The sequence below is a fragment of the Bubalus bubalis genome, chromosome 10, assembly GCF_019923935.1.
Source record: "Bubalus bubalis isolate 160015118507 breed Murrah chromosome 10, NDDB_SH_1, whole genome shotgun sequence".
Lineage (NCBI taxonomy): Eukaryota > Metazoa > Chordata > Mammalia > Artiodactyla > Bovidae > Bubalus > Bubalus bubalis.
Window position 1 is genome coordinate 28950526 of NC_059166.1, and position 26066 is coordinate 28976591.

The 26066-nt window shown below is 39.8% G+C and overlaps 1 protein-coding gene across 1 annotated transcript; it reads left to right on the forward strand.

The window, feature by feature from the left end:
• The first annotated feature begins 951 nt into the window (after nucleotides 1-951).
• On the forward strand, nucleotides 952-25131 carry IFNGR1 (interferon gamma receptor 1). Its single transcript, XM_006052273.4, has 7 exons — nucleotides 952-1153; nucleotides 12839-12953; nucleotides 13612-13775; nucleotides 15131-15303; nucleotides 17253-17439; nucleotides 21802-21929; nucleotides 23959-25131. The coding sequence occupies exons 1-7, from the start codon at nucleotides 967-969 to the stop codon at nucleotides 24505-24507; spliced, it is 1503 nt and encodes a 500-aa protein (XP_006052335.4). The 5' UTR covers nucleotides 952-966; the 3' UTR covers nucleotides 24508-25131.
• Nucleotides 25132-26066: the final 935 nt, after the last annotated feature.

The window sequence follows — 26066 nt, forward strand, 5'->3', positions numbered from 1 at the left end:
AAAGAGATCAGCCTTGGGATTTCTTTGGAAGGCATGATGCTAAAGCTGAAACTCCAGTACTTTGGCCACCTCATGCGAAGAGTTGACTCATTGGAAAAGACTCTGATGCTGGGAGGGATTGGGGGCAGGAGGAGAAGGGGACGACCGAGGATGAGATGGCTGGATGGCATCACTGACTCGATGGACTGAGTCTGGGTGAACTCCGGGAGTTGGTGATGGTCAGGGAGGCCTGGTGTGCTGCGATTCATGGGGTCGCAAAGAGTCGGACACGACTGAGCGACTGATCTGATCTGATCTGTGGCGTAGAACAAAGTTCTGCAATCCTCAGTTCAGTTCAGTTGCTCAGTCGTGTCCTACTCTTTGTGACCCCATGGACTGCAGCACACCAAGCCTCCCTGTCCATCACCAACTCCCGGAGTTTACTCAAACTCATGTCCATTGAGTCGTTGATGCCATCCAACCATCTTATCCTCTGTCGTTCCCTTCTCCTCCCGCCTTCAATCTTTCCCAGCATCAGGGTCTTTTCAAATGAGTCAGTTCTTCGCATCAGGTGGCCAAACTATTGGAGTTTCTAGCAATCTTAGAACACTGCAAAAAAAGAGGAAGATGAATTACGGCAAGTAGTGCCAAGCTTAAAGAACATAACCTTTGGACCCAAGGTGTTCACAAACGGGTGAGCCAAGATCGCCACCACAGACTGCCGTGCCCTTAACGCCGAGCCTCCACAGAGGCGACCTCTCTTTTGACTTCCCGCTGTATTCCAGCTCGCCTACCCGATTCAACCTCCTAGGCCACCTCAGCCTCCCCTCAGGAATCCTAATTACCCCTAACCAAGCCGCCCTCCCCGCCCAGGCCCTGCAGCCCGGCCCTGGCTCCGCCTCCTGGCCAGGCTGCCCGCCCAGTCCTGGTCTCGGCCTCCCTGTCCGCGCCCCACTTTCCCGTCTACGCCCCGCCTCCGCTGGAGGGATGGTTTTCGGCGGAGGAAGTGACGCAAGACCTAAGCCCGAGGTCCGCGTGGGTGTATACCCGCGGTGGTGCTGGGCAGCACCCGCCTTTGTCTGGAGCAACATGGCTCTCCTCTTTTTCTTCGTCCCTGTCTTGCTGACCGGAAGCTGGGTTGAGATGAGCGCCGCGAATCCAGGACTTTCTTCGGGTACTGTCGCTCGCGGCAGGGCCGCAGGCGGGTGGGGACGGGAAAGGAGGGAGCCCCACCGGCCAGGAAGCCCCGCCCGGGGTCGGGGCCGCGCCCGCGGCGGTCCTCGACGCCGGCGGCGGCTTCGGGTCCTAAGGGGGCGGCCACTGGGAAGGTGACGCCGAGTCTCCGCGGTTTGCAGCGGAGTTCCCTTTTTCTGGCCTCTTCCGCGGTTGCCGAAACAAAACGCGTTCTCTTAATTCGTTTTTAAATAAGTGAGTTACGTGGTGAGCAGTTGCATACTGTGGCCACAGCTCATGATTTAAATATTCGTAAGGTCGGCCCCGAATCCTTAGACGTTCTTTCGCCAGCTGAGAATTATTAAAAGGCAGTTAAGTGGCAGTCTTACATGCGAGTCTGGAAGTGGTTCAGGGCATGTACTCTCGAGTCCGTTTGTCAGGCAGTAGGTCTCTTGGCAGACCTCAGTTCCTCCTCTATCTCCGCCTGCTTAAAGAGATTTCCCAGGAAACATGTTTTTCTAAAGCTCAGTGTAGTGATAATTAGGAGCTCCGGTGAAATCGGTAAACTCTTTCTGCAAAAGGGGCAAACCTAGATTATCGGAAAGCGGGGCATTCTTGAGCGTTTCCTCTGTGTATGCGATTAGCAGCTGCCTGGAAGGGGTCAGGGCGACCCCGCCTCCTTTACCCTTGGCGAACTCGGGGTCTGCACCTGTGTTATAACTTCCTCTGTGACACTTGTTAGCTGCGGTCCCTTCGTATCCCGCTCTCCTTTGGCTTGCTCTTTAGAAGTCAAGCAAACAAATAGTTAAGTCATTCCTTGGAAGAGACATTGCGCCATTTGTGTTGGAAATACAAAAATAACTTCAGTTTTTGCCTTCAAGGATCCTGATGGTATAGCTAACAGTTATTGGGCACTGTTGTAAGTTCTTATCACATCATTTCCCAAACGTCCTATAAAGTAGACGCTGTTCTAGCTCTTATTTATGGATGAGAAATTGAGGCATGGAATCTACTAAATTGCTGCTATTCACTGGGAAGCTTGGCAGTTGGGTTCCAGAGTCCGAAGTACTTAACTCTGTCCTCTGCCATTACTAGGGCAAGTTGGTCACCCATAAGAGCAGTTTCAGTCCATTGTGATAAGAGCCAGAACTTACTTATACATAGTTTACTGGAAAGCAAGACATGGGTGCCTGACTCAGCAGGGGAATCAGGGAAGATTTCACTGAGAAGGTGACTCCAGAGTTGGAGCTGAAGGTGCAAAGAGACTTATGTGTGCAGAGGAAGGGCTCTGAAACAGCAAGTTGAATTTGTGGAATAAGCATTTTGGGTTCGATCCCTGGGTCATGAAGATCCCTTGGAGAAGGGACTGGCAACCCACTCCAGTATTCTTGCCTGAAGAATTCCATGGCCAGAGGAGCCTGGCAAGCTACAATCCATGGGGTCTCAAAAGACACAACTGAGCAACTAAACAACAACAGCAAAATTGTTGTTTAGGAACCAGTTGGTTGGTAGGAACCAATTAATGAAGTGCCTTGTCACGTGTAACAGCAAAGGACAGAAACACAGCTTCAGCTCACTTCAACAAAAAGAGGAGTTTATTGGCTCAGAGAATCCAAACCAGAGTTAAAACAGAAATGTAGAGATGTCGGCTGAACCAGAAACTCAAAGTGCCAAGACCCTCCATTTTTTATTACTGACTTTTGCTATTGGCAGCCTTCTCTACTTGGCAAGAATCATGGATGTTGACAGGCTTTTGGATTTTGATATCTTGCAGCTTCCTCCACCCTGGAAAAATCCCAGAAGAATGCTCCGATTTGCCCAGCTTGGGTCAGGTGCCAGCTATGGGAAGGATACCACCTGTTGCAGGTGGTAACAGTAGGAGAATTCCGGGAGGGAGAGCCATAATGTTCCTGAAAGAAGTACAGGTGCTGAGCCAACAAAATAATAGGCTCACTCTTGCTCAAATCAGTGGGTAGCCATGGGATTATTTTCAGGAGATCAGTGATTTTATGCAGGATCAGATCCACCATTTAGAAAGACCATTCATCTTAGAGGATAGTTTTGAGATAGATTCAAAGGAGGGATGCCACATAGGAGGCTGCTACTTAAGTCTGGGAGAAGACAGTGGTAAGTTTAAATGGAAAAGAAAAAATTAGAATAGAGAGCATAACTTGGGGATGACTGGATGTGGGAAGAGAGGAAGAGAGTGACCGAGGTTCCTGGCTAGGGCAGAGCAGTAAACCAAGTACAAGGCTCTTCCTTCTGAGACTGGAGGCCTCCTGACCATGGGCCCCTTGGGACTACACAGTTCCTGTGTTCTTGATACGAGCCCTGGGAGGAGGATTGCCTGCCTTTCTCCATAGGAAGATCTGTGGCCTTCTGTACTTGAGCATTGTGTAACCACAGGTGTCAGCTACCTTTTTCCATTTTGTTCTTCCACTCTGGGTATTATCTGAAGAGCAGACTGCTTTAAAACAGGAGTGGGGCTCTTAACACCTTCTCCACTTGATTATTAGCTGTTCATTCTCTGACTTTAGGTAATGCTTTGGGTGTGTTGAGAGTTTTCATTACTTTAGATTCTATATGTATTTCAGAGATTCAGAGTGCTTAAATCAGTGCATTTCAATTATATTTATTGAAGAGGGTATTAATAATTTGTTTTCATTTTACTGTGATTCATGATTTATATGGGTTTTTGAAAGATCCACATTTTGGTTCTATATAAAAGAAAACCTAAAGAACTCAAGAGAGAAATAATCCCTTTAAAGACTGAGCTAAATGGATAATTAATGGCTCCATTTTAATTGGACAAAGAATCAAAATGAAAGATGAGCCAGAATTAAATGAGTTCCTGACAAAAAGGAATCAGTTACTTGTAATTTTCTTATTAAGGCAGTGTCTTTGTTTTAGATTATCCCAAAACTAGATATCCATTTCAATCATGTCCATTCTAAATAAATAATTTAGTATATTGTTCAGATTTTCGGGGACTGTCTTGTAATTGTGATAGTGTAATAAATTAGGCAAAATTACTTGAAGCAAATGCTTATGAAGTCATCAGAAAACAATTATCTCCAGTTTCTATTTATATTTTTTCCCCACTTTTAGTAAACTATCACAAAGATGATGCTTACACAGCTTTTATTAATTAAAACCAACAAAACTTTGCACACTGTCAAGTCTTTGAGTAACTTCTCTAAGCTTTTTTTTTTTCCCCTTCTCTTTTTGGTAAAAAGATGTAAATACTACCTCCCTTCTAGGACAGTTGCGGTGTTTAACTGAGATAATGCATAACAAAGTTGAGCTCATAGCTTGTCCAGTAAATATTTCATATATGTTGGTGACTGTCATTCAATTATGTGCATGATTTTCACAAATATATATTTTAAATATTGCATTGTTTTAGTTATGAATGAGAAATTGTGTCAGCTTTAAAAACAAACTCATCCAGATCAATATGAAAAATTTTAAATGAGCTCCGTGACTAACTCCTTGTTCCAACGTTTTCCCATTCTTCCTAAGATTGAAAAGTCCTGTTTAATTTTTTCTGTTCCTAAACTATTTCTCAACTTAGAGTGAATCAGTCCAAATGAGAATTAGTCCTGAGAAATGAGTTCTCTCAGGGACTAGGTGGACCTGGTTCAATTAGAATTTTATTGGCATGCCAAGCAAACCCAACTAGATGAAATTGAATAAACAGGAACAATATTACAGCGCTGCATTTCAGATCAGAAAAGTGTCTGGGAAGAAGTTTATTGGATAAGCCCTAATTTGGTTGTGGTTTCTGCGAAAGACCTGGGGAGTTTTAGTTCATTACAAATTAAGTGTAAGCCACGATTTGATAGAACCATCCTTCAGAAAAGTATTCATTCACATCAGTTACATTACTTCTGGGTCCTATATTTTAAGGAAGAGAGAGTGAGTGATAAAACCTGCAGACAGGAGGAAGAGAAGACTTCAGGGACACTAGAGGTCTTGAAACAGCTAAGGAACTCGGGAAGGTGAAACAGACCTGAAATATTTTAATGAACTCACTTGAACCCTTAGTTCTAACACCCTTTTTACGAAGGTACAAGGAAATAATAGAAGGAATTTTAAATAGGATAATTTTTTCCTTTCGTTTCACAAAGTGATAGATAGGATTTCTTTCAAAGCCCCCCAATATTTAAATGTTTCAGTTTTTAAACTTTTATGAATGCTTGAAACACCATGTGCAAGAATTCTTAAATGTCTTTATTCAGCTTAAATTTAGAGGATGGTGCTATCAATATTTGCTAAGAGAAGAAGTTGGAAAGCCCTAAGAAAAAGTTATTTTATCAGCATCGTAAAACCAGTAGATAGATCACAATCATAAATATATTCTGAAAAGAATGCAGAAGTCTTTATGTTTTTCCCTTTTTCTGCCTGGATTTCTCATGTCATTTCTTATTTTGCTGTGTAAGAAGAAACCTTTGTGAAAATGTCCGTAACCCCGCATCTTTAACATGAGGAAGTTGTTAGATATTTTGAGAGTTGCTCACTCAGAAAAAAATCTGGATGCTTTAAGTTAGTTTGTTTTTGAGTTGTAGTGTCAGATGACTTTGAATCCTCCAAAACAACTTACTTACTGGCCACTGTCTCCTTAACCTCTTTATGCTTCTGTTTGTCCTTCCCCTAGGGAGGTTGTGAGCAGATAGTCGAATGGTGTCCATGGAGTGCAGAGCTCTGTTTTGCATTTAGATGTACACAACTTTTGGGGCTTTCCAGATGACCCAGTGGTAAAGAATCCGCCTGCAGTGCAGGAGATGCCGGTTTGATCCCTGGGTTGGAAAGATCCCCTGAAGGAGGAAATGGCAACCACTCCAGTATTCTTGCCTGGAAAATCCTATGGACAGAGGAGCCTGGTGAGCCACAGTCCATGGGGTCGCAGAGTCAAATATGATTGACCACGCTCACACGCACTCACATAATTTTTTTGTCTTTGAATGCTATTATGTAAAAATCGGCGAACTGCTGTGACTGTCCGTCTTTCGGTCGAAGCACAGATGCTTTCAGAGGCTACAGGATGGCGCATAGGAGGCTGCCTGCACCCCTATCACCGTCCCTGCAAAGGAAATCTGGAGGTGTCTGTAATGGTGTGCTTCCCCCCTGCTGCCTTTCCCAGTGAGGATCATAGAGCTGTCCTAGCTACTGGTTTAGGGGCTTCGGTGACACCTCCATTGCCCCATCTAGCGGCAGGGCTTCACCACGTGCTGAACTTCATTTGTCTTTTCTGTCCTTTCCCTTGCTGTTTTTTCATATCCTTGCTCTTTTTTTCATTTCTTATCACCAGGAAACAATCCGCTGTAACCAGATCTCTCCTTTTTATCTGTGTTGTAATTAGAATGTTATGAAAAGTGATTCTTCTCTCCTTTGTTTGATTTTGTTTAACCTTCAGCTGCTAGCTCTAGAGGAGTTTGGGGAAGCAGATCTTAAAACAGAGCTGAACTTGACTCTGGGTTGTATAATGGCAGATATAATGCTACAAGGACTCTAAACCCATTTCCGAAAACAACATGTGTTACGGAAAACTTCTGGGCATTTTTAAGAGATGGGGACATCTGTAAGATGATCCTACTTCATAAGATACTCCTTTAACTCCATTCTCTTGCTATTTCTACACATATTTTTATTGACATAGAGTACATTTATTATGAATAGAAGTTAGCTGTAAGCCTCAATTATTTTAAGCTAATTATGTAACCATTTAAACTTTAGGTTACAAAATTCTGAAACTTAAGGAGAACACTGCTCATGTCTACTTTATCATGTGATTTTTGGCAAGGATGACAAAAGCAGATGTCTGATCACCACATGGTTTCTCTTCTGTAGCATTAAAACCACAGGTTACATCCTTTGATGTAAATATTCAAAAGTCTCTCCTATAATCTAGTAGTAATTTCTGTGTTTTAGAATCCATTGAAACCTCTTTTCCTACTACCTGCCTTGATTGCTTTGAAAGCTGTGATTTAAGTCCTGTCCTAGTCTAATCATGCCAGGCTTTTACTTAAATTTTGGGAAATATTTGATTCACTATAAAGACAAATGCAACACAAGTCTACTGCTGTTTGTATTTCATAATGTATGATTCAGTAACCTCTTAAATATAAATTGCACTTTATTTTATATTCTAGTACATAGGTTTATTTCTGTATGCCTTTCCCTCAAATGCAGAAACTAATTTCAGATTGGGTACATACATATTCCTACTGGGAATAATTTTTTAAAAGGTACTTAAAAGGAAGTGAAGGACTTGTCTTTACTGGAAACTGTGAGAGGATCCTTGCTACATAGTGGCAGGAAACTTAACACCACCATCACCTTTAATAGCAGAGAAAGTAGGAAATGTGCCTGGTGAGCCCAGTGACCTAGCAAAGGAGGTTTCCAAGCAGATTGAAGGCGCCATGTGGTGTCTTTTTATTTCTTACTGTAAAATACAAGATTAGAGTAATCAAGGGAAGGACTGTTAAACAAAAGAAACCAGGACCTGATGGTTTGTAAATTCTCAGCTACTAACTGCAGTCACGAAATTAAAAGACATTTGCTCCTTGGAAGAAAAGCTATGACAAACCAAAACAGTGTATTAAAAAGCAGAGACATCTCTTTGCCGACAAAGGTCAATATAGTTAAAGCTATGGTTTTTCTAGCAGTCATGTATGGATTTGAGAGTTGGACCATAAGGCTGAGCGCCAAAGATTGATGCTTTTGAAGTGTGATGTTGGAGAAGACTCTTGAGAGTCCCTTGGACTGAAAGGAGATCAAACTAGTCAATCCTAAAGGAAATCAACCCTGAATTTTTATTGGAAGGACTGATGCTGAAGCTCCAATATTTTGGCCACCTGATGCAAGGAGCTTACTCATTGGAAAAGACCCTGATGATGGGAAAGACTGAAGGCAGAGAAGGAGGTGACAGGATGAGATGGTTAGATGGTATCACCGACTCAATGGACCTGAGTTTGAGCAAACTCAGGAAGATAGTGAAGGACAGGAAAGCCTGGAGTGTTGCAGTCCATGGAGTCGCAAAAAGTTGGACACAACTTTGAGACTGAACAACAAGAGCAGCAAAAGATGCTAAAATTAAGAAATGGCATCTCAGGGACGTTCTGATTTATTACGAATTTTCTTAACATTAGGCTTTTTATGTAATTGCAAAATTATATTTATATGTGTGATTGATATTTGATATTAATGTTGAATTGACCATAGAGGGGGATGCCTTTAATTTCCTTCTCAACCATAGAATGTAAACTGTTTGAGACAGGTTGCTTCATGAAGCTGAGGTGTGAACACACCATAGAGGAAGGAGCCCTGTTAAGGAGGGCTCAGTCCACCCTGCTGTGTATGGCCACAGGAACTCGACTAACACCAGGGCGAAATCTGGCAAGTCCAGTGCTTCCTGACTACCTGCAAGAAAATTGCTTAGAGAACCAGTGAGGATAGATACCAAAAGCCATCAACATTATTCCAGAAAGGAAAAGTAGAAAAATGCTGTCTGATCACTGGTTACAGCTTAAAGGGCATATTGAGTATTTGAACATGAGACATCATTCCAACTTCATAATTTCAATCTTTAGGTACAAAGTGTTCTACTACTTTGGTGAATAATATGGAAATTAGAGATTTCAAGAGACACCAAGGCTATTCACTGAGCAGGAAGTGTAAAACATATTAGTTTATCAAAAAATTCTGTTTGTCTTTTATTTTTTATTGAAGTGTAGTTAATTTTCAGTATTACTTTCAGGTATATAACAGTGATTCAATATTTTTAAATTATACTCCATTTAAACTTATTAATCAACTATATTCCTTGTGCTGCACAGTGTATTCTTGTAGCTTATTTATTTTAGACATAGTAGTTTGTGCCTCTTAATCCCCTACTCCTCTCTTACTCCTACCACACCATTGGTAACCACTGGTTTGTTCTCTATATTTGTGAGCCTGTTTCTTTTTTGATACAGTCATCCATTTGTTTTTAGGTTGCACATGTAAGTGATAATATACCGTGTTTTAACTTTTTTCACTAAACATAATGCAGTCTAGGTCCAAACATGTTGCTGCACATGGCAAAATATCATTCATTTTTTGTGACTGAGTAGTATTCCGTTATGTATGTATGTATTTATGCATATATGTATATTACATATACACATACAAACACCGTATCTTCTTTATCCATTCATCCATTTATGGGCACTTGAGTTGCTTCCATATATTGGCTTTTGTAAATAATGATGCTGTGAACATTGGAGTACATGTATCTTTTCAAGTTTTCCTAGTGTTTTTGTTTTCCTCAGATATATGTATATATCCCAGAGTGCAATTGTTGGATCATATGGTAGTTCTATTTTTAGTTTTTAAGGAACCTTCATACAGTTCTCCGTAGAGGCTGCACTGATTGACATTCCCACCAACAGTGTGTACTAGGGTTTCCTTTTCTCCACATGCTTACCAACATTTGTTGTTTATAGACTTCGATGATAGCCATTCTGACAGGTGTGGGGTGATTTTGAATTCCATTCTCTCTTTAAATTAATTTTCTTCCTAAATAAAAACGATTCCTAAAATTATGATAAGGCAGGGTTTCTCAGTGTTCGGCACTGATGGCATTTTTGACTGCCAAAATGTGGAGGGCTGTCTTGTGTATTGCAGGATATCAGCAGCATCCCCAGCCTTTGTCCCTTAGATGCGAGTAGAACCCCACCAGCACCATGCCCTTAGGAGAACCATACTGTCTCTAGACAGTGCCGTATATCCCTAGGGGACATAGCACCTCTTGTGGAAAACCACTGATATAAAGGGAAAAGTAAAAAAGGGGTGGGGGTATGACAATAGAATCACACTGTCCTCGAGGGCTTCCTTAGGTGGCTCAGCAGTAAAGAATCTGCCTGCCAGTACAGGAGACATAGGTTCGATTCCTGGATCGGGAAGATCCTCTGGAGGAGGAAATGACAACTGACTCCAGTATTCTTGCCTGGAAAATCCCATAGACAGAGCAGCCTGATGGGCTACAGTCCAGGTGGCTGCAAAAAGCCAGACATGACTTTGTGACTGAGCATGCAGGCACACACTGTGTTTTTTACCTAAATAACTCTTGATCCATGTTCTGCTTTGAAACAATAATGCAATTGCTAAATAATTGTAAATTAAGACAGTGTACCAGTTTGGCTTCAAATATTGGAATTTTTGTTTTGGGAAAAATACAGTAGGTGTTTTCTTCAGCAGTAAGCAAATATCCTGTGTATGTGAAATTAACACCTCACTTGACAGGTGAGGGATTCTGAAACAACTCTTTAGTAATATAGCAAGGAAAGAATCCAGATTTCTTAAGGTCCAACCTAGGGAATATATTTCTTATTAGAACAGTCTACTAGGTATAAGGCTACCGGGTATAGGGCTTCCCTAGTGGCTCAGTGGTAACGAATCCTCCAGCAGTGCAGAAGATGCAGGTTTGATCCCTGGGTCAGGACAATCCCCTGGGAGAGGAAATGGCAACCCACTCCAGTATTGCCTGAAAAATGCCATAGACAGAGGAGCCTGGTGGACTGCAGTCTATGGGGTCACAAAGAGTCAGATACAACTTAGTGAATAAACAACAAACAATTCAGTATAAATCTAAGTGATTATCATTATTATCTGGAATATACATTTTTTAAAAGTATAAACTTTTGGCTCTCTCTGAGGTTTTTAGGGTGACAAGTTATGTTTGGAAGCCACTGCACCTGACCACATTGCTATTCATTTATTTATTTTAGCCGTACAAGCAGATCATGTTTGATGGAGTTTTCTAGATAGGTAGGATTGAATGGTCTTACATTTCAGGTCATATTGCTAACTCTATACCTTCATGTTTGTTCACAGAGAAAGGCAAGAAAGGAGAGGGGGAGAGAGAGAGGAGGAAGGGAGGTGTGTGTTCAGTTTTCTATGGGGTGGTGGACAATAACCATTTACACCCAGCAGGGGAAAAAATGGCAGCTTATAGTAACTAGATAATGGTTGTGGTAGAGTTTGATTATAAGATGTTAAAATGACTTCTGCCTGTTTTCTTGTGTGCCACTTGCACATCTTATCAACAGACATTTTCTAAAATGGTTTAAAAGAGCAAAGGCAGAAGGAAATATAGGATATGTTTTGAAAAAAGCTGCTGACGAAACTGGACTGCTTGATGGCTCCGTCAGGCAGTCGTTCAGTATCTATTGCTGTGCTGGAGAAAAGGCAGTAAAGGTGTGTAACAGTGCTGAGTGGAGGTTTGAGAGCCCAGGTAGCACTTTAGAGTAAAATTGACCATCCCACTTGTGGCCAGTTCTTCTCTAGCCATTGAATACAATCTTTGGTACCAGATAGAGAAAATTCTAGTGATTAACGAATTGAGGATTATTATTGCAGTGCAATTATTGATAAAAACTCCTAAAACATTCTAGCGATGTGTTGCTTATACTATATTAGTATTTTTTAAAGTCAATTGTGTTTTATTTGTACTGTGGTAGAATATATATAATGTAAAATTTACCATTTTTCTTATTATAAATGTGCAGTCCAGTAGCATTAAGTATATTAACATTGTTGTGCAGCCAGCACTCCATCTTTGGAACTTTTCGTGATCCGATATTGAAACTCTGTACCCATTAAACATTAACTCCCCATTGGCTCCTACCCCCGCACCTGCCCCTGATAACCACCGTACTAGTCTCTGTCTTAATGTATTTGATTATTTTGTATGCTTCATATTAGTGGAATCATACAGTATTTGTCCTTTTGTATCTGACATATTCCAATTAGCATAATGTCTTCAAGGATAATCCACCTTGCAACAGGTATCATAATCATCGTATTCGTTTGTAAGGCTGAGTAACATTCCATTATATGTATATGCCACATTTTTTATTGTGGTACAAACACTTGAGATCTACACTCATAAAAAACATTTTAAATACAGCAATTGTTGTTGTTGTTCAGTCACTAAGTCAAGTACAACTTTTCAACCCCATGGACTGCATGCAGCGCGCCAAGCTTAACTGTCTTTCACTACCTTCTGGAGTTTGCGCAAACTCATGTCCATTGAGTCGGTGATGCCATCCAACCATCTCATCCTCTGCCACTCCCTTCTCCTGCTTTCAATCTTTCCCAGCATCAGAGCTTTTTCCAGTGAGTCAGCTCTTCACATCAAATGGCCAAAGTATTGGAGCTTCAGCTTCAGCATCAGTCCTTCCAGTGAATATTCAGAACTGATTTCCTCTAGGATGGACTGGTTTGATCTTCCTGCTGTCCAAGGACTCTCAAGAATCTTCCTATGAGTAAACAATACAGTTTTGTTAATGATAGGCACAAGGGTGTACAGCAGATACCGAGAACTTACTAATCTTGTATGCCTACTTTTGTACCCATTGGACGCAATTCCAAATTTCCCCTTCCTGCCACCCCCTGGGAACCACCATTGTTCATACTGTATTTGTGTGTCCCTTACATCACAATGTTGTTTCAGTAATTTAAAATGAATTAGAATGCTTCTGTACATTCTTTAATAAAATTAATTTTTAGAAATTCTTAATTTAAGTAAATTGACTATCCTGGTGAATTCTTCAAGTGTATATTTGGCTTCTTCTGTTAAGGTTTTGTAATGTTAATGTTTGCTGCTCACTATGATCCTTCTTACTTTTTGCATCTCTTGTAGTGCCACCACCAACCAATGTTACAATACAAGCCTACAACTTGAACACTGTTATGTTTTGGGACTATCCTGTTATACTACAGAGTCCTGTGTTTACCGTACAAGTGATGAACTATGAGTGAGTGTCACTTTTATCTTTTTATCCTGTTTTTGCCAAGGCCTTTGCACATCTCATAACTGATTCTTCTGTCATCATTCCTTCCCATGTGGCAGAACTGCCTGAACTGCTTTAGGACATCCAGATATAATAAGGATGCAAATTAGTTCTTTTCAGAATATTTCCTGCCTCTTAGTTCTTCTTCCTGTCAGATTTAGGGTAGAGGAGTATGACTAACTTCTGATGTGTTAAGGCATGACGAATAAAGCTTGCAGTTCTGTGTTAAAAACAGCCAAGTCATCTTACTTCCTATAGTGTATGTATGAAGTAGAAAGAAAAATTTCAACAGAATTTTTGACAAGTATTAGGGGTTATTATATGTTGGATTCTATAAGTTATGACTGTTAATGGACTCTGGATTTGTTTAAAGAACAGATTTTTTAAAACTGCATGTGGAATGTGGTTTATATAGGTCTTATTCTGAATTGAGCCTCTTTATTGTAAATGATTTTATAGATCTTCTAACCAAAGAGTAAAAGTTTCCCACTTTATCTAGCTTCTTCATCCTGTTCTTATTCATCTCTTTCTATCAGCTCCATGCTGTGAATGAGCAGCAAAGCACGGACAGAGACGGTTCATGTATTAACAGTAAAAGTTACCTTTGTGTTCTTTATTTTAGGGACGGGAAATGGATTGATGCCTGCAATACCTCTGATCATTCTTGTAATATCTTTTCTGTAATTAATGATCCATCAAGTTCTGTCTGGGGTAGAGTTAAGGCCAGGGTTGGACAAGAAGAATCTGTCTATGCACAGTCCAAAGAATTTATTTTATGCAAAGAAGGTGAGTAGAATGTATACGTGTCTGAATTTTAATTTCATTCGTGTCTTCTGTATATATTTGCTTTTATAAGCAGCTACTAAAAATTATCACAATGTCCTTAGGAACATTTGGAGAAATATAGGGAGTTCCTGTCTTCTCTTCGCCCAAGCCCCACAAGATAAGAGGTACCTGTCACTTTGCCCTTCTAAACCTGAGAACTGCTCTCAGGACCTGAGAACTGCCCTCAGTCTTCCCCTCAAGGCCTCTGGCAATTTAACACATTAAATTTAACATTTTTAATTTAACACATTAAAAATTTTACAGCTCTATAATCTCTTCAATCACAGTGATTTTTCAGTTCTTCACGCTTCCGACATCCCATTCCCATGATCTGCCTGATCTTCGTTGTCACCTCAAGCTCCAGACTCTTCAGGGCCCATTCTTCTTTTTTGGCTAACACCCTACCTTGTAGCTTTCATATCGTCACTCATGGGTAAGAGAAGTCTGTAGTCACATGGTTCCTTCCCAGTCTTGTAGCTCTTAATGCCTTGCCTTCTAGCTTCTCTTTCATCCTCGTTCAGCTTCCATGCTTCATGACTTCAGCCACTGCCCAGGCTCTGCTCCTTCCTTTTGGTTTGTGCCCACTTCGTCTCTTCTAAAAGCCCTGCCTCTACCTGCCCCTGAAGTAGTTTCAGTCCCCAGATTCCACGCTTCTGTCCCCTGATAATTATACTATCTGTTGTGTCAGATTTTTCCCACACAGATCTATCAAGGTCATACTATGTGCCAGAAAGTATGCTAGGCCCTAGGGTATATTGGTGAGTAAAAACAGATCTGTCAGGCACATAGTAGGTGTGCAGTAAATATGTGAAGAATAGAGAAATGGTTCACCTACAAAGTTCCAGACATCAAAGACATCATAATAAATATTATGGAATCAGTGAATAGCTAGTTATGATTTTCGTAGTAAAAATTGAATGTATTTTGCAAACTTTTATGAAGTCTTCATGCCACGTGTCCATAGGCACTGGAAATACAAAGAGTTTTGATGAGGATTCAAAGATAATTACAATGCCTTTTCTGAAATGTATTTTAAAAAGCATGTTCTGTTTAATGATTTTTAATCTACAGAATCAAAGATAAAGGAAAGATAAATTCATTGAGCTTCTTTTATGTCAAGGCTTTTTACCAAGATTCCTTAAAGACAGTTAAAATATATTCTAGATGTTTGTGGAACGATTTAAATGCAGTCCTGCTTTAGAATAACAGCAACAAAAAGAGTAGGTTGATGGATTGAGTTTGGCAATGTTATGTAATATGCTGTGGATCACAGTTCCAAGGCTGATACAAATTCTTTTTTGTTCCCTACCCCCCAGGGAAAGTTGGACCACCTAAACTGGGTATCAGAAAGAAAGAAAACCATATCATTGTTGATATATTTCACCCTTTAATTACTGTAAATGGAAAAGAGCCAGAAGCTATGTATGATGATGAAAATACTTGTTATACATTCACATACAGTGTATTTGTGAGCGTCAATAGAAGTGAGGTATGCGTTTCTATCTCATCTTTTTCTACATTGAAATTTTCCTGTTTGCATAAATTGTTTTATATGTGGTAAAATGAAAGTAGAGTGTTTATGAATATTTAGTCAAGACTCATGGCTCATCAGTTTTAGTAAGAAAAAAAGAAATATATATTGAAGGGAATCAGTACTGGAGTTAATCTTTAATACTGGCCACGTGAATACATTTTAAGTTTTTTCTTTGCCTCTTTTAACAGTGTGGTTCTAATCTAGACTGTTAACCTGTGTATCTCCATTTCTCCACTGGTAAGATGAGGATAGCTTTAATCCTTTCTTCCTCATTGGTAGTGACGTGAAGTAATACAAAGCTCTAATTGGAATCACTGTCTTTGAAAGAAGCAGCTACCCATACTTCTGTAGGACATGACTGCACCCTGGCAGTGACGTGCAGCCCACACTTTGCCTAGAATTCTTCTGTTGCATCCACTCTCCACAGCACTGCCATTCCTTTACTTAACAGCATTTGTCAAGCACATGCCTGGTGCCTTTCAGGCCCTAGGAGTAGCCATGAGCAGTGCAGACAAAGCTCCAGTGTAAGTATTGTGGGAGAACCACAGAGCAGGGAGGAGGGCCGGGCAGCTGGGTGGGGCAGTAATGATTTCCAGCAGGGTGGCCAGGCCTCGTTGGGAAGTGTTACTGGAGCCAGGGCTCGGGGAGGTTAGGAGGTGAGCTCCTGGATGTACGTGGGGAGAGTGTTTCAGGCAGAGCCTGGCAGAGGCACCCAGGCACGCGAAGGGAGCAGCACAGCTGAGCAGAGCGCTGGGGCAGCTGACATTGGAAAGTTCACTGGGGACCACTTCTCTTGAGACATTGGAGAGATCTGACTCTTCTTCTCACTGAGTCATTTTGCGTCATGGAAAGATGTTACAAGAAGAAGGACGTCTGATTTAGGTTGTGAAACATCACTTTGGTTGCCAGCTGAGTTGTCTTTCTGAAGTGTGTACCTGACCACATTACTTCACTGCTTAAAACCCTTTAACAAGTCCCCATTAAGTACAAAATCATTTCTAAATTCTCTTCGGTGACATGGCATAATTTGGCCTCTTGCATCCTTTCCAGCTACATGTCTCCAGCCTTCCAGCTTCATTTTCATTTGTGCCCTGGCGAACTGCTTACTGTTCTTAGTTTCCTGCAGGTACCCTGCTCTTTTGCAGAATGCCCTTCTCCACCTTGTCTGCTTTGGAGAATTTCTATTTATTCTTCACTATTCAGCTGGCAAGTCAGCTCTCCTTTGAAGTCTTTCCTGACCCCATGGACTGTTTCCTCTTCTGTGGTCTGGTTATTCCTCATTTCATAGAGTGGGGCTTTCTCGTACAGTCCTCATCACTCACTCGCATTTCCTTCTTGTGTCTCCTGTACACTCTATCATAAGTTACTGGAGGTCAGGCACCACTTCTTACCTTTGTGTCCTTAGGCCCTAGCACAGTGATCCATGCGCTGTGGCTGGTTGAATGAATAATAAGCTCCCAGAGATTGCTTCAGTCCCTTCCATGTATTACTGCTAAGAGATGCTCCGGCAGGATGCCTGGGTTATTCTTCCTGTGACATGCTCGTCTCTCACACCAGCACGGTTTCAGGCACTATAGAAATAGGACCAGTGAGCATTTGTTGCTTTGACAGCCAACACTGAACATTCCTGCTATTTGAGTTTTTATATTCATAATCTATATTTTAATTTTTAAATTTATAATCTCTATAAAGAACATTTTAACAGATTTATAGCATCATGCATCATGCTTTGTTGAAGTAACAGGTTGACTTACTGTATGAATATCAACACTATTTTCAGACATGTTCAGCACTCATCATGTCTTATGTTTTTCTTCAAATGTTTGACCAGGATAAGTATGGTGATTTTTTTTTTCCAAATTAAAAGGTGCCATGCATTTTCTTTGTTTTCTTCTTCTGTCCAGACTATGGATAAAATGTACACGAAGGAAGAGGATTGTAACGAGACTCAGTGCTTCTTAAATATTCCTGTGTCCTCGCTGAATTCTCAGTACTGTGTTTCAGCAGAAGGAGTCTCAGAATTATGGGCTGTTACAACTGATAAGTCTGGTGAACTTTGTATTACCTTTTCTGATGATAACAACACAGAAGGTAAGTTGTTACAATTTTTTCCTAAATGTAGGGTTGTGGTTTAGTCCCTAAGTAGTGTTTGATTCCTTTGGGACCCTGTGGACTAGCCCAGCAGGCTCCTCTGTCCATGGATTTCCCAGGCAAGAACACTGAAGTGGATATTCTCCAGGGGATATTCCCCACCTGGCATCTAACACACATGTCCTGCATTGGCAGGTGCATTCTTTACCATTCAGTCACCAGGGAAACCCAGTATAAGGAGTGATCACTAAAATGGTAATGTGAAAAGAGTTGATTTTTAATTTCAGTACATCTCTGCTCTTTACAAAAAATATTTAGTAGTTCCATTCCTGAGAAGTTTAAAATTAAAAATAAGGCCATTTTTCAGTCCTAAAAGATACAGAACAACCAATTTAGAGAGCCATGTGATGACCTTTGACCCAGGAAAGAAACAATGTAACACATAAAGCTGTGTGCATAAACTTCTGCATTTCAGGATTATGGGTAAGGACATAACATCAGTTTGTTACTCTAATATAGCAAAATGTTATATATCCATTAAATATTCTTCCTGGGGACAGCAAGTTTATAAGCTGAACAGTAGTGCCCTGACTGGAATTGTGTTACCTGCAAACTAGACAAGCGATGGAAATCAACATCCAAAAATAAAGAAGATTGGTCTAAATCATAGATCATAGGTCATTTTTATAACACATTCTTAAATGTTTTCATTTTATTATTATTTTCTTTAACAGGCATTCTCATTTGGCAGGTACCCTAACAAAACTTCGGGCTTATTTTTGATGTTATGAAATTTAAAAGTTCATTATAGATAATTTTTAAAATATAAAAAGCCAGAAGGAAACAAAAGCTGTAGTTCTGCCATCCAAATGAATACTCAGTTATTCACAGTTTGGTGGGGTTTTTTCCATCCTATTTTTTCTTTGCTTTGTAGCCATGATCATGCTGTAGTACAAATATAACTTAGTATATGGGGCTTCCCAGGTGACTCAGTGGTAAAGAATCTGCCTGCCAGTGCAGAAGACACAGGAGATGTGGGTTTGGTCCTGGGTCAGGAAGATCTCCTAGAGTAGGAAATGGCAACCCACTCCAGTATTCTTGCCTGGAAAATCCCATGGACAGAGGAGCTTGGCGGACTGTATATAATATAGTCCGTGGGGTCACAAAGAGTTGGACACAACTGATCACATGCACGCACGCTAAGCATATGCTATAAATATTTTTTCATTTTATTTTACATACTTTATCAATAGTATTTTTAATGTCTCTAAAATATTTTATTATGAAGATCATATTTGAAGTGAAGTGAGTGAAAGTCACTCAGTCGTGTCCGACTCTTTGAGACCCCATGGACTATACTGTCTCTGGAATTCTCCAGGCCAGACTACTGGAGTGGGTAGCCTTTCCCTTCTCCAGGGGATCTTCCCAACCCAGGAATCAAACCCAGGTCTCCCGCATTGCAGGCGGATTCTTTACCAGCTGAGCCACAAGGGAAGCCCAAAGATCATATTTAATGTTTCTCAATTTTTGGATTAACTTGTCGATTTGTCTTTATAAATCATACTTTGGTGACTGTCTTTGGGTGTGTGCGTGTGTGTGTGTCTGTATGTATGTGTATATATATATATATATATGTATGTTACAGTGTTCAAGTGTTTTTAGAATATATTTCCTAGGTTAAAAATGTACAAAAAATTTTGCAAATTTCTTTTCGAAGAATGAAAATCTAGCCTGAAGAATCAGACCAAACACTTAAAATGAATACTGAAAACTTTTACGCCGTTACGTGAGGATTTCAAATAGATAACTTAAAATGATGCAGTGCATTTAATATCCGTTTGTGTTATGCTGTTTTGAGTAAGAAAATGCATAAAATTTGAAATAATGCAAATACCCCAGATTTATTTAAAAAAAAGAAATCCTGAGTTACAAACCAGACTGACAGGTGGCAGCACAATGGTACCTCTTTGGCTCATATGCAGGCAGCATTCTCTGCCTGTCCACTCCAGTGCTTTTGAGCAGGGTGCTGTGTTGCTTATGGGGTTATTTTATCTTTTCCTTTTGTAAAAATTTTTTTCATGTCCTCTAACAGGTGTGATACAGGCATTTATTTTAGTAACTTCCAGAGTTATTCTGTTTTTTTGTTAGCATACGATTGCTGTGTTAGTTTCTGCTGTACAACATGGTGAATCAACTGTGTGTGTGTATATATCCCCACCCACCCCCCATCCCACCCAGTTAGGTTATCACCAAGCACCAAGCTGAGCTTCCTGCGCCTTACAGCAGGTTCCCACTGGCTCTGTGTTTTACACGTGGTGATCTAAGTATGTCAGGCTAATCTCCCAGTTTGTCCCACCCTTTCCCCTCCATGTCTACATGTCTGTTCTCTACATCTTCATCTCTATTCCTACTGTGGAAATAGGTTCATCTGTACCATTTTCTAGATTCCACATATATGCATTAACGTACAATCCTTGTTTTTCTGACTGCGCTCTATATGACACATTCTAGGTCCATCCACATCTATACAAATTACCCAATTTCATTCCTTTTCATGGCTGAGTAATATTCCATTGTAACTGCTTACCACATCTTCTTTATCCATTCCTCTGTTGATGGACATTTAGATTGTTTCTATGTCCTGACTATTGTAAATAGTGCTGCAGTCAACATTGGGGTACACATGTCCTTTTTTTAAATTTATTTATTTTTTAATTGAAGGATAATTGCTTTATAGAATTTTGTTGTTTTCTGTCAAACCTCAACATGAATCAGCCATAGGTATATATAAGTCCTCTCCCTCTTGAACCTTCTTCCAATCTCCCTTCCCATCCCACCCCTCTAGGTTGATACAGAGCCCCTGTTTGAGTTCCCTGAGACATAAGCAAATACCCATTGGCTGTCTGTTTTACATATGGCAATATAAGTTTCCATGTTACTCTCTCCATACATCTCACTTTTGAATTACGGTTTTTCAGGGTATTTGCCCAGTAGTGGAATTGCTGGGTTGTATGGTAGTTCTGTTTTTAAGGAACCTCCATGCTGTTTGCCTCAGTAACTGTATCAGTTTACATTCCCACCAACAGTGCAAGAGGGTTTCCTTTTCTCCACACCCTCCCCAACATTTATTGTTTGAAAATTTTTGATGATGGCCATTCTCACTGGTGTGAGGTGATAACCTCATTGTAGTTTTGATTTACATTTCTCACAATTATGATGTTGAGCATCTTTTCTTGTGCTCTTGACCGTCTGTATGTCTTCTTTGGAGAAATGTCTGTTTAGGTCTTCCACCCATTTTTCAATTGGGCTGTTTTTTGGGGTTTTTTTTTTTTTTTTTTTTAGATTTTGAGTTCCAGGAGCTGTTTATATATTTTAGAGATTAATCCTCTTTCCTTTGCTTTGCAAATATTTTGTCCCTTTCTATCTTTTTGTCTTGTTTATGGTTTCCTTTGCCATACAAAAGCTTTTCAGTTTCATTAGGTCCCACGTGTTTGTTTTTGTTTCTATTTTCATTACTCTAGGAGATGGGTCAAAAAAGATCTTGCTTTCAGAGTTATTATTTCAAAGAAGTAACTTTGGAATAGAAATTAAAGGCAATAAAATGCTGTGAAGGATGCAAATACCACCACAGCATGTAGAGCACTGTTAATTTGAAGAGAGGACTGGAAAAAAAAAATTGAAGATTGTGCTGTGAAAATAAAAAGCAGCATTAGAGAAAAATATACAGTCGTGATTGTAGATGTTTGTGCCCTGAAACAAATCTTCCCTATTTTATATTATTCTTTATATCTGGTTTACATTCAAAGGGACTTTATTCCTGTGCAGCTTGCCTGTATGTGTGTATTTGTGTACATCTGTGTATTTTATTAAGTTTTTGTAATCTTTAAATAACAAAATGTAACAATTCAGAAGAGTGGGACTAAAAGACATACAGATTGTTATAAGAGTTACAGACAAAAAAAAAAAAAGTTACAGACATTGCCAGAGTTTATTTCTAAAGAGATATATTTAATTATTTTTTTTTTTTTTGCCTTTTCAACTGAGAGAAACACCCTGTATTGGGGGCTGTAAGGAAATTATTATGAAAAAGTCATTTTAGCCACACTGTATGACAGTATAATTGCATAAAGTTTAGAATCTGAAAGCTGGGAAGAATCGCACGTTGATATCTTGGACAGGTACCTAATTTTTTACTCATGTCTTCTGACTTCTGTGTCAGTGTTCTTTAAAACTCTGACCATATTAATTACCGGATATGTAAATCCATTAAAGAATAGCACTGAGACTGTATAAAACTGTTTGATGGATCTAGCACTGTTTGACTGCAATTCTAATTTGTGATTTTTTTTTCCCTTTTTGTAGATCCTGTTTGGATTCCTATTGTTGCTGCTTTACTTCTCTTTCTTGTATTTGCTCTGGTAGTTGTATGTTGTATCATTAAGAAGTTTTATCCAATTAAGCGAGAAGGCACCAAGTTACCCAAATCCTTGGTAATATATTTAGATTTTTTTTTCTTTATTTATTTATAGTTGGCTCTTGAACAACATGGATTTGTACTGCACAGGGCCACTTCAGTATTTTTTTAGTGAATATATTGGAAATTTTTTTTGGAGATTTGTGACAGTTTGGGAAAAAACTCACCATATAGCCTAGAAGTATTGAAAAAATTAAGTGAAGTTAGGTATGTCGTAAATGTATAAAATGCGTGTAAATATAATACACAGGGTACATACAGGTCAATCAGCTGTTTATGTTATTGGTAGTTCTGGCCAACAGCAGACTCTTAGTAAAGTTTTTAGAGAGTCAAAAGTCATATGTAGATTTTTTGACTGCAAGAGAGGCTCAGTGTGCCTAATCCTTGTATTGTTCAAGGGTGAACTGGACACTAAATGTTAATTTAAACCTTTTTGATAATTCTTTGAATTTTTTTTTAAAGTAGAATGATACTCAGCTGCATGTCACCTATCATAAATCACTCAATCTGCCACATACCCAAAACCACTTTTTTTTTTTTTTATTACTATGCACCAGGTGCCTTTTTATATGAGGGGCAGAGGCATAGTTAGGCCTAAGTGCTCAGGAGCTTAAAGTCACGTGGGAAAATGATAAGGATTAAGTGGTTGTCCAGTGCGATCTGAGGTTTGAAGATCGAGGTTTATATACATGCCAGTGAGGACTTGGTCCATCTTTGCAGAGTTGGGTTAGTCATGGCTTCTCCAAGGGCAGTGATAGCTAAACAGTCTTGAGAGGCAGAGGAGTTTGTCCAGGTACCGAGGGACAGTGTGCTAAGGCCCACTGTCAATAAGGTGTGGCTTTTGAAAACCTGCGAATACAGAAATGCTTCATGGTAGTTGAAGTGTAGAAGGAAAGGTGACCAACAGTGAGTCTAAACTAGAAGGTTGACATTTTAGTGCCTAACATTTTAAAGTATGATGAAAAGAACATTTAAAAGTGTCAGAATGATAACTGTTTAAGTCAGATATGACAGGAATCATACCTGTGGTATGTAAAGGGCACATGTAAATTTGTTATGGAAACATTGTCTTTAAGTAGAGGGGATAAGAACTGTCAAAAGTTAGCAGACAATCACATATGAATTATTAACTACTAGTGCCTGGAGAATCCAAGGGACAGGGCAGCCTAGCGGGCTGCCGCCGTCTGTGGGGTCACACAGAGTCGGACACAACTGAAGCGACTTAGCAGCCCCAGCAGTGGTTACGGTAACCCACTCCAGTGTTCTTTCCTAGAGAATCCCAGGGACGGGGGAGCCTGGTGGGCTGCCGTCTATGGGGTCGCACAGAGTCGGACACGACTGAAGCGACTTAGCAGCAGTGGTTAAGCACAAACGAAGCTCTCAGTATGCTATTTTACACCTACTCGAGAAGGAAAAATAAACCTGAATATCCACTAGTACCTTGTAATAAAAGTCGTGTATGCTGGCAAAAAAAGAAATTTTAACCCTGAGGAGTTGATAAGTATGCAGTGTGTGTACAAAGTAGCAGCAGCCTAAGCATGCCACACTCTAAAAAATGAATCCTTCAAAAGATAGTTTCATAAATAAAAAGATGTATAAAAATATTAACTTTAGCATGTTCTATAAATGGTAAAAATTCAAACACCTTAACACTTAGTATTAGATAAATGATTTCATCAATATAAAATTATTGAGCCTATGAAAATTAGACTATAAAGACAAATGGTGAAACATTACCTAGAATAAGTAACTGTACTCCTATTACAAACGTAACGTGCGTGCTTGTTGAAGGTAACACACAAAAAGCAACATATGTTGGTGAGATAGTGACTTTCTAAAAACTTGTTTTTAATCTTAATAGTGTTTCCATTAAAAAGAAACAAAAGGCAATTATCAGACTCTATTCCACTGTTATCCTAAATATGCCAATGAGTGATACATTTAGTTACCCTCTACCCTTTTAAACCTTTTTTTTTTTTTTTTTGAGGATAAGCACTTAAGTTTAATAATTTATTATGTTTAATCACTGATTTCTCTTCCCTTAGCTGTCTGTGGTGAAAAATGCCTCTTCAGAGGCAAAATTTGATTCAAAAGTTATATCACCCATCACCTACCAGCCAATTGCTGTAGAAAATGAGCAGCTGTCCCCAGGGACCATTTCAAGCCTACACACTGAGGACGATCCAGGAAAAGTGGAACACGGAGATCTTTCTAGTGAAATGGAAGTGGTGACCATTGAAGAAAATATTTCTGACTTGGCCCCAGGTAGTCCTCTGACCCCAGAGAGAGAGGATTCTATCCACGCAAGCAGCAACCAGTCTGAATCCTGCAGCATCACTTTGAATGCGTATCACTCCAGAAATGGCTCTGATAGTGGCCTGGCGGTGTCAGACAACTGCTCCAGCTCAGAATTTCCCCCAAGTAATAAAACGGAAGTAAAGACTGAAGGACAAGACTTCATAACACCGAGAAACACCACCACCTCCTTTGGTTATGATAAACCGCATGTGTTAGTGGATCTGCTTGTGGATGAAGGTGGTAAAGAGTCCTTAATTGGTTATAGACTTACAGCAGACTCCAGAGAGTTTTCATGAGATCAACCAAGATGACAAACTGGGAAGGATCTGTTTTTCCTGAAGAGCTTTTCCGCTTGTATTCCATGAACAGATCCAGGATTTCAGAAATGGCGTCATCTTGATAGAAATCAGATGGAGTGTCATGTTTTAGATAAAAGTGTAAAGAGCCTGTCTGGCCATGTCACTTTTGGTCTGAAAACTGCAGTCTCTTTTTAAAAAAGCCATTGTCACACGTGAACCTTTGCATCTACATGTTAATGGTGAACATAACCCTGCTTCCTGTAGGTGTTAACTCCAGGGTCCTTTCTAACCACTTTAAGAGATAATAAGGATTGTTTTTCTTTTTGTGCCTCAGCATGGTATACTCTTGCCTGGAGAATCCCAGGGATGGGGGAGCCTGGTGAGCTGCCGTCTATGGGGTAGCACAGAGTCGGACACGATTGAAACGACTTAGCAAGCAAGCAGTGTATATAATTTTTTCATATACTTTCAGGAGAAATCCTGAATGCTTTTCAAAACTGCACTTAAAATTGCCTTGAAATCAATAGTATTAAATAGAGTGTGTAAGTGAAAGAATGTATGTATATTTTTATGAGAAATTACCATAAGGGATATTTTTTAATAAAGTAACTTTAAAATTCATTTTCGTTTTCATTCAGTTAACTGGGATGTTTTTTATTCATTCACTTGTTTCTATCCATTAATATTATAGAATCATTTTCTAATTATTCATATCTTTAAAACCATCCTAAAAATAGCCTAATCTTTAAAAATGGTCTTTTTGTATCTATATCTTAATATTTAGCAATCAGTGTGCAGAACACACACAAGGAAAACCAAAAGTTTATATTACACAGAAGTTTGGGGAATTACTAAGAGGCTAGGAATTTTAAGACTTAAATTAATTAACTGACCCCCAAAAATGTTAAATGCAAATTACGTGAGTACATTAACAAGCCATGGAAAAAAACGTATTTCTTCTCACCTAAAAGTGCAGATTAGGTCGTGGAGGGCTCCCTGCCTCACCCAACTCAGGCCTCTGCTCACCTCCACTGGCAACCACACCTTGCTGACAAGCTCTCCCCCTGCCCCCTGCTTCATCTTTCTTGAGGGCACTGATCCTTGCCTGAGAAAGCAGTCATGTGTCTGCCACCACATGTAGATGCTAGGATGTCAGCTCTCTGAGAGGAAGAACTTTTCTAATCCCCTGTAATATTTCCAGACTTCAGGACAGTGCCTGGCAAGTGTTACTGAACACAGCAAGTGTTCAGTAAATACTTGTTGATGAAATGAATTGTCTATACAGTCACTTCTATTTGGCTTACGATTATGTCCGTGTCAGTTTTACTCCTTTTGCAGCGAAGTGTGTGTGTGTAGAGAGAGAAGTGGTCTGTTTTTGTGATTCCAGAAAAATCTGAAAACTTTTGCAAGACCACAAATTCTTGCAAGCAAGAACTGAGTTAAAATCTGGAATAAAGGTGTGGGATTAAAGTCAGATGATAAGCTAGACATGTTACAAAACAACCCTTCTAATTTTTTTTATAATTTTATTTACTTTTGGCTGTGCTGCATCTTTT